The sequence below is a fragment of the Phoxinus phoxinus genome, assembly GCF_949152265.1.
Source record: "Phoxinus phoxinus genome assembly, chromosome: 11".
Taxonomy (NCBI): Eukaryota; Metazoa; Chordata; class Actinopteri; order Cypriniformes; family Leuciscidae; genus Phoxinus; species Phoxinus phoxinus.
Window position 1 is genome coordinate 5,311,966 of NC_136886.1, and position 15,385 is coordinate 5,327,350.

General features: G+C 36.8%; 2 protein-coding genes across 3 annotated transcripts; one reads left to right on the plus strand and one right to left on the minus strand.

Annotated features, from left to right (window-relative positions):
• Positions 1–4,415: 4,415 nt before the first annotated feature.
• ergic3 (ERGIC and golgi 3) lies at positions 4,416–14,639 on the minus strand. Of its 2 annotated transcripts, XM_079629476.1 has the most exons (14): positions 14,391–14,542; positions 14,039–14,109; positions 13,779–13,866; positions 13,252–13,371; positions 12,551–12,644; positions 11,071–11,236; positions 10,580–10,637; positions 9,617–9,631; positions 9,236–9,267; positions 9,057–9,153; positions 7,349–7,413; positions 6,995–7,131; positions 6,785–6,840; positions 4,492–5,875 (listed from the first exon to the last, which is right to left on the minus strand). In XM_079629476.1, the coding sequence occupies exons 1-14, from the start codon at positions 14,476–14,478 to the stop codon at positions 5,796–5,798; spliced, it is 1,167 nt and encodes a 388-aa protein (XP_079485602.1). In that variant the 5' UTR covers positions 14,479–14,542; the 3' UTR covers positions 4,492–5,795. The 2 variants fall into 2 exon arrangements, with proteins under 2 accessions (XP_079485603.1, XP_079485602.1); XM_079629477.1 differs by lacking the exon at positions 9,617–9,631 and having other exon boundaries at positions 4,416–5,875; positions 14,391–14,639.
• Positions 7,679–8,963, plus strand: romo1 (reactive oxygen species modulator 1). Its single transcript, XM_079629478.1, has 3 exons — positions 7,679–7,838; positions 8,318–8,448; positions 8,559–8,963. Exons 2-3 carry the CDS (start codon positions 8,318–8,320, stop codon positions 8,665–8,667), a joined length of 240 nt encoding a protein of 79 aa, XP_079485604.1. The 5' UTR covers positions 7,679–7,838; the 3' UTR covers positions 8,668–8,963.
• Positions 14,640–15,385: the final 746 nt, after the last annotated feature.

A 15,385-nucleotide genomic window follows, 5' to 3' on the forward strand; every position in this document is an offset into this window, starting at 1 on the left:
AATGAAGGACGCGTTTACTGGCGCGAGGGCGGGAAAAGCTGTCGCCGATCCACCAATAGCAAACCACAACCATCCAATGACCCAATCAATTCACAATGGACAAAAATCCAGTCCCGCCCCAACTATTTTTCTCGTTTGAGAAGCGGTTTCACTCGGATACACGCCACTAAAGGATGTTTCATGTTTCATGCTGACTTTAAAGAAATTTAAAGGAACAGTTCACTCCATTTTCATTCTGTCAGAATTTTGTAGAATACAGAAGGAGATATTTATTGCAGTCCAAGCTGCTTTTTTTCACATTATGAAAGTGAATGGTGACCACAGATGATTTTCAGTTAATAATTACAAAGCTATTATATGGCTTTAAAAGTTGTGTAAGATAGTTCACAAGTCATATGGGCCACTAGTGCTTTTATGGTAAGGTTTAACGCTCCTAAACGTCTCATTTTGTGTTCCATGGATGTGAGAAAATTATGAGAGAATTACAATTTTGTGGTGACTTATCATTTAATATAAAGTCCATTTAAATCAGGTTGTTTGAGAACCAAATGCATAACATTGGTGATAGACTGATTTTCAAGAATGAACTCGAGGCGTTTGCCATCATACTGAGTGTTTGCATAAATTATTGTGATGAAAATCACAATACATCTGTAAAATAGAATAAACTGCATTTTGATTGCATCCTAATAATGTCCAGCAGTGTTCACATGCTCTTCTCATGTTCAGCTCGCTGTGACTTACATAACCTGGTTTCACTTCTACCCTAGATTACGACACACACAACAATGCTGACGGATGATTCCGGTCTCTTAGAACTGGTGTCCTGACCTCTATACCTTAAATAACTTGTTCTATGGACAAGACGAATATAAAACTGGCCGACACAGGTATCCATACATTCACAGAATTATTGTGCTCCTCGGAAATTGAACTAAATTTAGTGTGGCTAGCATCATACCCAAACTATATGCCACACGTTTTATGTCACATCATTTTCGTACTATGAATAATAAATATATTCTACACTATTTCTAGGTCCCTGATCAAATACGCAAATCTGACATTGATCATGTGACTCTTTGTTCAGATGTTCTTGCTTCCAATAAAGCCCAAGATGTTCTTCAAGTTGTTGCTGTCATTAAGACAAGACACTGCAGGAAAAAACATTGTTTTCATTCACTGGTGAGATTTTGCTTCCAGAAAATCTTCTTCCAAACTAAGAAAATTTTAGTATTTATTTTAATACACTTTGGCCTGGTTTCATAGACAGTGTTTAGATTAAGCCAGGATCAGACCTTAGTTCAATTAGGACATTTTAGTAGCTTTTATAAATGTGCCTTAGAAAAAAGCATTACGGGTGTGCATCTTCAGACAAAACAATGCCACTGATACATTTTAAGATACGCCAGTGCAAGTTGCTTTCAGTTAAAACAGCTCAAAAACACATTTTAGTCTGAGACTAGGCTTAAGCCTTGTCTGAAACCGGAGGTTTATCGAATTCACTTATATACATAAAGGCTTTTTTCTTAAAATGTGATTTTTTTCCCCCCAGAAAGCACTTCCATACGTTACTCCTGTATTGTGAAGGGAGGAGTGTTTTTTATATTTTGTCGGCCTGATTTATATAACATTTTCCCCCAGTTTCACAGACGAGGCTTAAGCTAGTCCCAGATTAAAATGCATGTTTGAGGTGTTTGAACTGAAAGCAACTTGCACGGATATATCTTAAAATAAGTCAGTGCCATTGTTTTGTCTCAAGATGCACATCAGTAATGTGTTTTCTAAGGTACGATTATAAAACGTTACTTAAATGCCCTAATTGAAATAAGGTCTAATCCTGGTTTAGTCTAAGCCCTGTCTGTGAAACCAGGCCATAATTTCCTAAAAAAATGATACAATTGTTCTGGCCATTGCCTATCAAAAAGGGGTATCCAAAATCTCCCCTGTAAAATCCTTTGACTCTCATATGTCAGCAAAATGAAAGAATTTTAAACCTGGCTTAATCCAATGTTCAGATTTGTCTTTTGGAAATTGTGCAAATTAGTGCATACCAGATCAAATATCATTTGCATATGTAAACAAGTAACATTCAGACCTCACAGTAAGGGGGCCATAGAGACTCTATTCTGTTCTTATTTGTTTTGTCATTTTAAATGTAGGGTTCATGATCCCCACCTAAACACTCAACAGTCAATTGGGCTGCAATCACTATTGCTCAAAAAAGACAGATGGGCATTTTAAACAAATGTTTGACGTGACAGTGCATGATTGAGCGGTACTAACAGCTGTCCCGTCAGCCGAGGCACGCTTAGACTCGTCAGGAGTAACTGCTCAGTGACTTCTGTCCTATGCGCATAACCAAACACTTCACAGATAAAGCCAGGCCCACTGTCTCTCCTAGTCCTCCATGCAAAGACTAGATGTCTCCAGAGTTTCCTCAACACCCCGGGGGTCACACGAGCGGTCAATAAGCTATGCATTGAGCATCAGGCATTAGCATAAGCTGCGTCTGCATAAGCTGTGAAGTTTCTCTCTTTGTCTCCATCTCGAATGATCTGCATGTCAAAGCATGGCTGAATAAATATATATGGGAGAGATTAGCTGCAGATTACAGCGAGACGAGAAGTATCTGAATGCAGTTTGATTTTGCTCCTGCTCCATCATCATCGACAGGGATGCTGAGGTTGTTTCATGGATTGGCATGTGACCAGCAGACAGCGTTTAGTGCACATTCAGCAATTAACACTATCTCCGCCGGTTAGATTCATTCATTATTTACATGGATTAGGACCCATGTAGCTTTTCCAATGCTTCTGCTCAACATACGCATCAATTTTTCAAGGCAACTGGCAACAAGCAAATATAAAAGAGTTTCACAGTCTGTCATGGGAGAGCTGTCTCACAATGCAAAAAAATAATACAAAAAATCTGAAGAATTTATGGATGATGGAAGAACTTTTTTAATTTAAGAACCTAAATGGTTCACGGTAAGAAGGTGTGTAAAGCATCAGAAATCAATTGCACATCTTCTTCCTCTGTAAAGGGGTCAAATCATTTTAATGACAATAGATTTTGGATTTGTTTCAGAAAATCCTCAAACAGAAAACCTAAATCCTCAACAGGTTCCTTTTATTATTTCTATCCTTCTGTTCCTCTTTTTCCTTTCTTTCCTCCCTGTCTTCCATGTTTCACAACAGTCCCGACCTCCAATATCAGACAGTGACTCACAGCGTTGCACACAATATCTAATATTAGTTTTAGTTTAGTTTTTTTTTTTGTGGTTTGGTTTTGCAAACTGTCAAGATTTTCCCAAGTTGCACAAAGTTTTCAGATGTTCCTTATTTCTTAATATGTGGGGAAAAGCTGCCACACATAGACTGGCAACAATGCAGTTGAGCTATATCACACACACAAGCAAGAGTTCTGTTGTTCTGAACAATCAAACTGATGGAACGGAAATAACGGTTGCATACTAACATACTAGATTATATTTCTGCAATTTATAGTAGGCCAGGGATATACTTTCCATAGTTTTCTGTATGCATTGAATACCCAGATGAGTCATTTTGCCATTAATAAATAGGAGAATAAGTCCACAGCATTGCATTGTGGGATATGTTACAATATACACAAATAATTTGGCAATGTAATTCACTCAAAATGGAAAAAAATAGCAGTATCTAACTATTTTAATCTATTTTCGGGCAAAAAAACACTTTTCTGTCCAATAAAATAACCCGTTTAGTAAGAGAAGCTAAAATTGGGATGCCAAAATTTACACTAGAATCCCACAATGCAATGCCCTCAAATTGAGCTTCAATTTCCTGCAAGATGAATGAGCTGAAAGTCATATCAGCTGGGGTTTTCAACATCTTGACTCATTAAAAAGGCAAAATAACTTTTTATTTCTGAGACAACTGGATGCCACTCGCTAAAATAAATATGTAAAGAGATGAGGTCATGTGATAATGTAGCATACTAGCGCTAGCAGCATAGGCTACTGCTTCACACACATACCATTATGAATAAATACTATCCAGTAAGTAGTAGACTAGTATGACTAGAGTTCAGTCACTGAGTCAAGAAACATTTCCATATGGAGTGAATTAGACAAAAGTATCTAAAGATTTGGTCTGGACGTCTCGTATAACACCACCACACCAATTAAATGAGCTAAAATTGGTTTCTCGTAGTTATGTTTCAGCACAAAGGCAGTTGTGACACACTTCCCGGAAATTACTCATGGCAGTGTGTTAAGCTCGTTATAAACGTGTTCCCCATTTTATATAAAAAAAGAAGGGAGAAAAATGGAGACTTTTCTTCTTGTGCAGTAAGAATACAAGAGCGCCACCTGGTGGCCAACTTGACCTGTTCTCAGACGCAGGAAAGAGTCAAACACACAGGTCTTTGTTCTGACTGAGGAGAAGGTTTAGGAAAAGAAGGTCAGTGGATCAGTCACATGAAATAATTAATACACAGCAAAAGACTGTCTGCTTACAGAGAATGACCTTTAATTGAGAACAAGTTCATCCTCAGGAAATTGCAAAACTCGGGCTGTGCTCAGAGAATGATAATAGTGTACTATACTTACTGCACTGTAAAAAAAAAAGTTGCTGCCTTTAAATACAACCAACTTGGATGTTTAAACTTGTTCAACTTAAATGGCATTAAACTGACTTAATTAGCTGAATCTTGTATAACAAAAAAGTTGAAAATTGCGTATGTTAAAGCAATGTAAAAACATGTCAAACCTTTTTGATCATATAATTTTTTACAGTGTACATTTTTTTTGCTGTACACACTAAATTAGGTGTATTTTGTTTAAAGCACATTATGCGAACGAAAAAAAAATTCAAACATATTAAAACAACAGTATGTTACATGTTGCCACATGACCTTATTACTTTACCTAATTACCTCCATCTTCCCAATTTAGTGACAGTGAAAGTGTCGTGAGACGAATTTAGGAATCCAATTCCACCGGTTGCTCATTCACAAGAAAAGTCACTGAAGGTCAGTGTTACATTTATTTCTCATTTTTAAAAACCGCTTTGAACAATCAAAATATAAATACATTTTCCCCACACAAAAAATAAACCAGCAACGACACATGACGAAAACTCTCTCATACCAAACACCCATCTGCACACACACACACGCGCACACACACACACACACACGCACACACGCGCACACACCCCAGCCCCTGAATTTAGAGTTAAAGGTGCAGTTACAAAAAACATCAGACATCTGTACAGACTGCAGTCTCTGTTTCTGTAAGTAGTTTGTGTGCTTGATGACAGAACAGGGTTCCTGTTGAGATCGCTTGTGTCTTTTCCAGTTTGACAAAGGCTGCCGCTTCTGACTCTTCTGTAGGGACCGAAACTCATTCAAACTACTGTTAAAACTGCTGGTTTAGTCTGCCAAACTCTGACAGTGTATGACGGGCAGGAAAACACTGGTTTCTTGATCAGGTAACACTACAATTTTTTAAATCAACCAAGGAGCGATTCATAAAGACCAAATAATTCAAAGGCCAAAAATCTCAGAAAGAAAGCTTTGATTTGCAGAAGTAAACCACTGATGCATCGGCGTACGGCTGACGCGAACGAGTCCACGTGATCCTCCAAAATTCAGTCGGCCAGTGTCTTAGTCACAGGTCCCTGTGGTTGTTTGCGAGGGGCCCGTGTCGATGGATACTGCTCTGTGGCCACAACAACAAACAGTCTGTAGGCTTTCATTGTGGCGTCTTCCCTTTAAAACAGAGGTTTCCAGACACAGTCCCTGCGCTGCTAGGATGCTTTACCCAGCTCGATCTTCTTCTGTATGGCTTTTGCTGAGTGGTATATCAAAGAATCGATGAGTCCAGCAACTGAAGGAACAGGAGAGGAACAGACCAGGTTAAAGAGCCCATCTACATCCCTGTCTGCATATTGTATTAACAGTCCACAGTAAAGTTGTACAAAAAGTGCTCATAAATTATATTATAAATAGTGCACAATAAATCGAAATTAAACCTAAAATCACGATTCAGCTTAGAGTGATTATCAAATTAAATATATATATATATATATATATATATACTTTTTTGTCTATATATATATATATATATATATATATATATATATATATATATATATATATATATATATATGTGTGTGTGTTTTAGAGTAACAAAAAATGCTAATAAATATATTATATATCTTAGGGCAATTATATTTACAATTTTACAGTTATACTGTTTTTATTTTTTAAATACAAAATTTTTACAGTGAAGTATTACAAAAGCAATATTTCTTATTGTTTATTTAGTTAATAATAATAATGCATACATTTAAAAAATAAAAATAAAATAAATTAATTTAAAAAAAAAAATCGCAATTTTTAACAGAATTGTTTTTTTTCCCACAAAAGTGTAGATTTTAATAAACATGTACATATATATGTATACATGTAGCTATTATAGCTTTTTCGAAGTCGCCACACTGTAGTTTTCTCTCAAACAACTTGATGCATGACGCTTTGGAAAGAGTTTTAAATGTGTTTACATGCATGCTGGACTATTGTTCCTTCATTATATGGTCCAACTGAACAATTAAAAAGGCAAAAGCTAATCTTCAAGCATTTAAACTGGAAATGGTTTGGCTGGATTTTACACACTTCTCATGTACAAGATGTGCACTCAGCATATAAATGTTACCGCCACAGTAAAAACAAGCAGTAAAAGTAGGTTTATGCAGTCTGCCCATATAGTGAATTTCTGTGAAAACTGGACTCTCACCTGTGAAAACACCTCCTATAATAGCACAAACTCCTGTTAGGAAATGGGTGAAAGACCTGCAGATGAAAGCCCAAAACAAAAATATATTAAACACTAAAAATCACTATATTGAATCATGCAACACACTGCTTTACACCGTTTCTTTCAAACAAAGTAGGCCTATGCATTCACTGTAATGCAATGAGAATGAACAACAATAACGAGACGTACCTCTGCCTCTCTGTGAATTTCACCATCATTGGAGACAGCTCATAAAGCACAAACACACCAGGTAAACCCTGATCTCCAATCAGCCCATTCGCTACTTTCTCATGTCTTGTTACTGAAAACTGGTTTGTTTTAACAACCTAAAAAAGGAAAAACAATGTTTTTTTTTTTAAAACACCATCTTAATTAACATAAAATATTACCATGAAAACCAGCAATATATCATTGTTACTACCTCAGTTATTGCTAGTATTGTAAAACCTTAATGAATTAAAAAATGTTTTGCCAGTGGTACTAATACTAAGTAGCCACAGTTTTATACATCTTTTTATTTCCCAAATAGCTCAGCTCCCTTACCTCTCCATCTCCTTTAACGTATATCGTTGGCACAATTTTCACGAAATACTGGTACATCATTGAGGCTGTAGAGCAAAAGAGTGCATAGATTAATATAACATACAATATCCCAACGTTTTGTGTCAGCTGAACTATTTCCATTTTCGACCTAATCCTTCCATTATGAAGAGCAACAAATCTAAAAATGGCTTTTGTATTAAAGATTATAAAGTGAATAAACGTGATTGTTTGACGTGTTGTTTTACACATTTACAAGAACAAGCTGCCTGCAGTTCCATGCTTCACCGTTAGGGTGAGACTCCTGCTCGGAACACACCGCTAGAGGGCGCTGCTGCACTTTAGAGCCTCGTATTCTCCTCCGCTTGTACTTTAAACACCAACCACTTCCTGTCAAGTAATGGCGTCCGTGTGAAGCAGTCTTATAACAAGCACTTAACAAATCTATCAGAAAACTAACTAATAGAGGCACTCACATAGCGATTTGACCAAGGTAAGCAGATTTCTTTAAAATCCATTTACCGATCATGTATTGATACATAACGTTACATAACAGTGAGATGTGGAGTTTGTTCAAGGCTAGAGACCTTGGTGACATTAAACGAAATAGACGACTCACGTGTAATAAATTAGCTTTTATAGATTTTAGTTTTACTTCAACCTTCATGTTAAGCCATTTAGACCTCATACATAAGACCAGTTCAGTTGCTCATATAATTACATTTCCTTATATAAAACGCAGGTGTCTAGTTTATCAGTAAAAAAACAGTGAGCTACTACCTTGAATACGAGCAGCATTTTATGGCATTATAGAGGTCATTATATGTTTAACTCAGAACGCGCCAAAAAATAAAGATGAAATATTTTAAATTATATATATATATATATATATATATATATATATAAATATAAATAAAACGCGTTGCATTAATTTTTTGCCAAAAAAATAAGCCTGCATCATCCTTCTTCCAGATGCCGGTGTCGGTAGGACCGTATGGACAGACGCAGCCCAGTTGCTTGGACAGAGTCAAGATGGGCTTCATGATGGGGTTTGCCGTGGGCATGGCTGCAGGCGCCATGTTCGGAACTTTCTCCTGTCTCAGGTATGAAGACTGTCATATTTTGGGTTATTTATAATACAACATATTGATTAACTGGTATTTTGGCCGAAAAGCTGTTCAATTGTTTTAATAGAGTGTTTTGTTCTTTTCAGGATCGGCATGAGGGGTCGAGAGTTGATGGGCGGAGTTGGGAAGACGATGATGCAAAGCGGCGGCACGTTCGGAACCTTCATGGCGATTGGGATGGGCATCCGCTGCTGAGATCACACTAATGCCACTTCTCAACTGATAGGACTTTTGTAGATTCATTTATTTGTTGTCATACCCACATTCAAGGACACAGCTGTCAATAAAGACTTGATTGAAGAAAACAGATTTTTCTGTAAATCTTGGGCTCAATCAAAGATTGAATTGTTGATGGTGACTAGATTTTGACACTTTGAAGACAGCCCTCCTTTTCATTTGTGTCCAGTAGAATAAGCTACATGGGATTGACCTTTAGCAGTGACCTTTCTGCTGTTTATAGAGGGCTGACAATGAAATGACCACAGAGAAGATAAATAAAGGCTCTTTAATTCTGGACAACACTACGTTCTTTGGAACACATATATTTAGTTTAGGCGTGAAAATAAGAAACCGCACACACTTACCTTGAGGTGCTGCTACATTAGTCTCATCTAAAGGGTTGACGATTCCAGGATAGTCCTTGCCGAATGAAAGATGCTTGATGAAATGTGTCATGTTGATCTATGGTCATACCAAACAAATTCTGTTAGGTCTAATATGGGCAATAGCAGATCAGTCTTGTTGAAAAGAAGAAGCAACTCACATTGTCTAGTCCAAAGCTCTGTAGATCATGAACTGAAAATAAAGGAATCAATTGACAACATGAATAAATGTTTCGAAAGACCCACAATTTGTAAATGCACCTCCATTGAGTAAACTTGGTTAGCCTAGAAATAGGCACTTTTTTTAAACAAAGGCAGAGCGTAGTACATTAAGTGCTCACAGATGCGCTTGCTGATGAGAATCGTGACAAATTAATTGATGTTATAGAAGCCCTTGCAATGTCAAATCACAAACTGACTATTTGTTAAAGACTAAATCTTAAATAATGTGCAGAGAAAAGCAGAGTTACTGATGTAGTAACAAGGTAAATTCTAACTTGCCTTGAAATAAAGATTTATTAAAATATAAAAGATCAACTTACTTTCCACAGCATGCACTGCAGAAAGAAAAGAAAATAGTCACTAAATGGCTTCGGTTTTGGAAAGCAAAGTTTTCAAGAGGAATTTGTGACAACCACTGGCCCTTTAAGCTCATTCCAATACTAGAGTAAAAATGCAATGGCCAAATTGTGAGACTCATCTCTCTCTCTCTCTCTTTTTTTCCTGAAGTAGGGAGATTGAAATAATGTTTGGGACTTGAATCCGGGGTCTATTAATGAAGTATTGGATATGCGCTTAAGCTACTGGAAGAATAGCCTTTGCATGACCAAGCGTAACCGGTGTTAGTTCTGTACCTTGTTACTGAGAAAGATTGTGAGCTTTGGTGGGAAAGCGTAGAAACCTTGTTGTCCCCCAAGTTAAGAACCCAGACTTCCCAAAAATCATTTCATTAATAAAACCGCTTTGATTTACAGTCAACACCACAAGGTAATGAATGCATAGAGGAATTAATACCATCTTAAAAGCACACTTGCACACACACTGACGGGACAAGAAACTGTTCATCAGCCCAGAAACTTGGCAACTGGCCAATATAAACCAGACTTTGAGGTGATTTAAACTGCAGATGCTCAGGTGCACAGACGGACTGATGAACAGTTTTGAGAAAGCAGGCAGAAAGAGCAAATGAAAAGACATGCATTGTGTATTTGTCTAAATAAATACAAATGCAGATCTTAGCGGCACCGAATGGCTCACCATACACTCCTTTACACAGTAAGAAATGAGAAGCCACATGAAGCATCTGGCTACATGCAGACAAGACTTTAAGATCTGATGCGTACCGGCTCATAGGCTTTATTCAAAATACGTTTCAATTTGATCAAAATAATAATCTAAATTTTTAACAGAACACATCCAGACTTTAAACAACTACTAAACATGCCTCTGCATCAGACCTAAAAGTGTGTTTGATTCATACTTGATAACTAAACACGAGTCTTTACCATGTACATGAGACTGCTGGAAGCTCTTTCCAGGGGCAAAATGGAAATTTCCTGCCACCTGAGGAAATATAAAGGAAATGTTGTGATTTTTCAAAAATATATAAGCATGTAGTTGAACCTAAAACATTCACTTTCATCCCATACTGTACTACATTTGTTTTGAAACTTACTTCATGACCGTTAAAAAAGTACGCTGTACTATGAATGAATGAGTAGAATGAATTAAATTTGGACGTCTACATCCGCCATGTTGTCACTGTCGTGTGCATTGTTCCACCACCATTCACAAACTCCCCCGTGGCCTCATGGGATAGTAAAGTGTACATCGAACGCACACTTCAGAATCTCGGCGGAAGTAGTAGGTCATCCAGGTACTTTTCGCCTACTATATATTTGGACATACTACTCTGTTCGCATACTATATATAATGGAAGTGTTTGATTTTGGACGCAGAAATAGATTCAGAAATCAGATCATGGGCTGCATGTTACCTTATTGACCTCCAGAAAGCCATAGACTTGACATCCCTCATTCTTCTGCTCCTGCATCTTCTGGCTGAAGCCCTCTCTCTTACACTGCTCAATGGTGTCAGGGGTCTTAAACGCCCAGCCGCGCCGCCGGTACGCCTCCCGCACATCATCACAGGTGTTGCAACACCTGAAGAACAATCACAATCACAAACTTTGGCCGATACACCTGGTATTAACATCAGTCTCAGATCCACAGTTTTTCCATAATTGAATAACGTTAACTACATTAGAATCCACACCGGCGGTTGAAATTCTGTTTGTTCTAAGCGTGTGTGTCTACCAATTTAAATGCATCGAGCTCAGGATGGATTCTGATTGAGCCGGCTGATATTGAAGGAAGGTTCAGTTCCAAGTGTATTTGCATCAGCTTCCTCCTCCGTATCACAACCTGTAAGTGTTATTAATAATTGTTGCTTTTATGTAGCATGCTTAATAATTATTTTGTTTGTTGTGTAAGCACCGTTTAGCTTCTAGGTCTTCAATGACACTTGTACTGAGATATGTGAAGTGTTTGTCGTTGTTTTCGGAGTTGTCTTAAAGAATAGAGTAATACCTCGTAGTAACGTAACTGCATTTTTTTTTTTTGTAAAAACGTTATGTTTATGCATCGGGCTAACGCAAACAAAGACTGATTGTGCTTTTACAATATGAACTCTGGGCTATGCTCGCTAACATAGCCTAACATTAAATTCTTTATCTTATTTTTATTTTTTTACTACAAACTACAAAGCAGTGGACTATAATCATTATTATAACACGATTTAATTGATAAAAGCATCATTGTACTCCGTGTTAAACAATAAGTATTATCTCTGTAAAGGGTCATCTGACCAATCGCAGATTAGCGTCGCGCAGAGGAGGGGTTTGGAAAAATGAGTCGTTGAACGAATCATTTGGGAGTCGGTGAGCAAATCAGGTAAAAATAAATGCATATTATACGAAAACAAAAGTGTTTTTTGACATTGCATGCACGTAAAACTGTTGTTGGGGACTCACTAAACAACATTAGGAACATTTTAAATGTCATAATAGGTGCCCTTTAATACTACAATATCACAGATTGCCATATACACTTTGCATTAACATGTCTCAAATGCATTTCCAGTGAAAGTCTTTTGCAGGAAACAGAGTTTACACTACAAATGTTATTTGTATGTACGGTAAATGTGATTTGCGAAAGCGAAATTAACTCGAGTGTGAAGACAGATGCCCTGGAGGATTTGTACACTTCTCATCAATCTCTTCCTCTTCCTCTTTCATACAGCCAGGTGATTATGAACTTGAGCTGTGATCTTGACTATGTAAGTGTCAGTTAACAACAGGGATTGTAACAACATTTTTCAGAACCGGTTTTACACCAGTAGAAAGACCTGTTCTTTAAGCAAATGTCAAATTTTTCATAAAACACAGCTGCTCAGTTTGTGGTGGTGGTGAAACTCACTTTAAATCTTCAGTCTCAGCTCCATAACAGCTCTCACAGCGCTCAGGATCCAGCGTACTCGGGTCAAACACACCTTCCTCCTCTCTGCCTAAATCTGCACAGAAAACAACAGTCAAATCAAGACGTATATTCTACAATCTGTCATCGTTATTGTAAAACCGTGTTTGTAATAAAATGTCCCTCTTTTATTATTTAGAATTTGCATTTATAACACAATTTGTTTTTGAAGAATTGTTATATTTTAAAGTGCGCAAAGAGAACAAACGCACTATTCAAGTATAATAACATTTCTCCTTTTTCTCAATACTTATGGGTGAACTATTACTTTATTACTTGTGTTTAAATATTTGAAGTATGTTTAAACAGAGGATTAAAGTCAGATTGACAACTGCATTAATATAATTCTTGTTTTTCGAAGATTTGAAATGTTTTAAAGTTCACAAACGGCACAAAACAAGACAAGCACCGCAACAATATCCCTTGTTTTCCCTTTCACTAATGGCTGAACTAACTAATTATTTAAATATTTTAAGTGTGTGTGAACATGGGGTTAAAGTTAGCTTGAAAATTGCATTCATGCAATTATAGTTCATGTGAAATCACTTCATGAGCCGCATTCAAGAGCGATACACTGTACATTTTTCAGCAGAATATAAGAACATCAGTTTGCTCAAGCACTTGATATGATGATGCTGACTGACCGTGTTTTTCAGCCTCATTTGTGACTGGCTGGCCATCTTTGTCGAGTCTCTGTTTAAACAAGTTATGCTCCACGTCCAGCTGTTGCTCCCCTGCTACGTCCATGGCATCAATGCTCAGATCTATGAAAACAAGATAACAAACATCTCAATAACACCTGCACACAGAGAAAACAACTAGTACATAATAACAGTAATAGTACATAATAACAATAATAAGTAAAACAGCGGGAGTAAATATGACACCGACATTGATTGGGTAAGTGTCAGCTGTGTTTGGGGTGAAATATGTTCTTGACAGGCTGCAATCCACATATGCTATGATCATTTCAGGTTTGTCAACACATTTTACAGTATAGGGCCTTCTATCATTATAACTTATAGTATAACTTCTTAACCGAGCCCGATTCAAAATGTTATTTTACTCGCTTATATGGTTTTACAGCACATGAACATGAACAACAGGACATAACTTTCATCTACAAAGACTGACCACCCAAACAAAGTACAGAACAAAATGTTTTGCTTACAGGCACAAGGCATATGTGGAAATATAACATCAATGTTGATCCTTAGTTTGTCTCCTCTGGAAGTGTCTACAAATAGTTCAGGATAGACCTAAAAGAGACGACATCAAACCCAGAACCCAAAGATGTTTCATCAAAACTTTATGAACAGTGCACTATGAAGAATAAATTAATAAATGATACACAGCCACTATAGACTGACAGATATCACATGATCGAGTTAGACATATTATGCACAAGTTTATATGAAGTCATTCACCCACCTCCTTAGTTAGATAATACTGCAGCTCAGAGAAGAACAGAATCAACATGATAAGTCCACTGATGATGGTCACTATAAAGTGAACAAAGAACATTGGAATTAGGAAACAAGTCTTTTACATCGCATTTAAATCACAGTCACAATAAGCATGACACTTGAGACTTGGATTTATGAGCCCCCAGGACCCAGTTACATCTTCCAATCAAGCTATGTTCATTTAAATATGTAATTAGATGTACATATTTTAAGGCGTTATGTTAATTAGCCTGTTCGGTACTGTTTCTCCCCATGAGTCTGTGTGTATGAATGGCGCTCAGCACCTCTACAGTTAACGGTGGGTCTAGATCACTCACCCGTGGCTCCTCCACATGTTTTGATCCTGAAGTCCTCTAGAGTTTTCGGATAAGCGTCAAATTGTTTAAGTTTATTTAACGCATCCATTCTCCCTCTCGTGCGGCGGTAAAGCTAGCCGTCACTTCTATTCCCAGTGACCCATTTCCGGTACATCGAGGAAGTGATGGAATCCTCCCAGCCAATCAGATTCCACCGCGTAGCTGGAGCGTCTCTCCTCTAGTGGTAGATGTCTGAAATATCTGCATCGTAAAAACTATTTAAGATATTTTTTATTTCATAATTTCTGCCCTGTATGCCCTGAGGATGGTCGTTTGACCGAAAGCTTGGTGATTAAATTTGCTTTAAGGATCTAAGTGTGCAGACCGTTTATTTATTTATTTAATAATTTCTTACCATTTAAGAACAAAATTATTAAAATATTTTTTTTGTACGCTGACATGTATTTAAGACCGACAGAAATATACTATACTTATATTAGTCAATTAACGTTTTATAAACCCATGACATTACAAATTAGTAAGATGATAGATCAAAGTTACAAAATGTAACCATGCAATGCAGCTTTATTTAAATATACCATATGTTGTGGCGTTTATTTGATTTATTTTGTAAGTTTAATCGGATATTGGAATTTTGTTTTAATGTTAACGGCATTTATGGACTAACCCTTAAATATATTTTATTAATCTATACTAACGAGAATACGGGAGTAATAAACTTTTATTTTTTTATATACACAAAGAAGTACGCTTTATGTCGACCAAAATTTCACAACAAATGACACTTTAAATTAAATTATATTGATATTTACTTATTAGTAGTAACCGATTCCCTAAGTACCGGTAATCCCTAATTTTTTTATTTTCATGTAGTTTTATATTTTATTTTATAAATTTATAAATTTTTTAATATACATTCCACGGTCACCGCTGGTCTTCATTAATTCGATTCAGTTTTGCATTCTTTATTCCGCCTTTAAAGTTAAACCACAAGG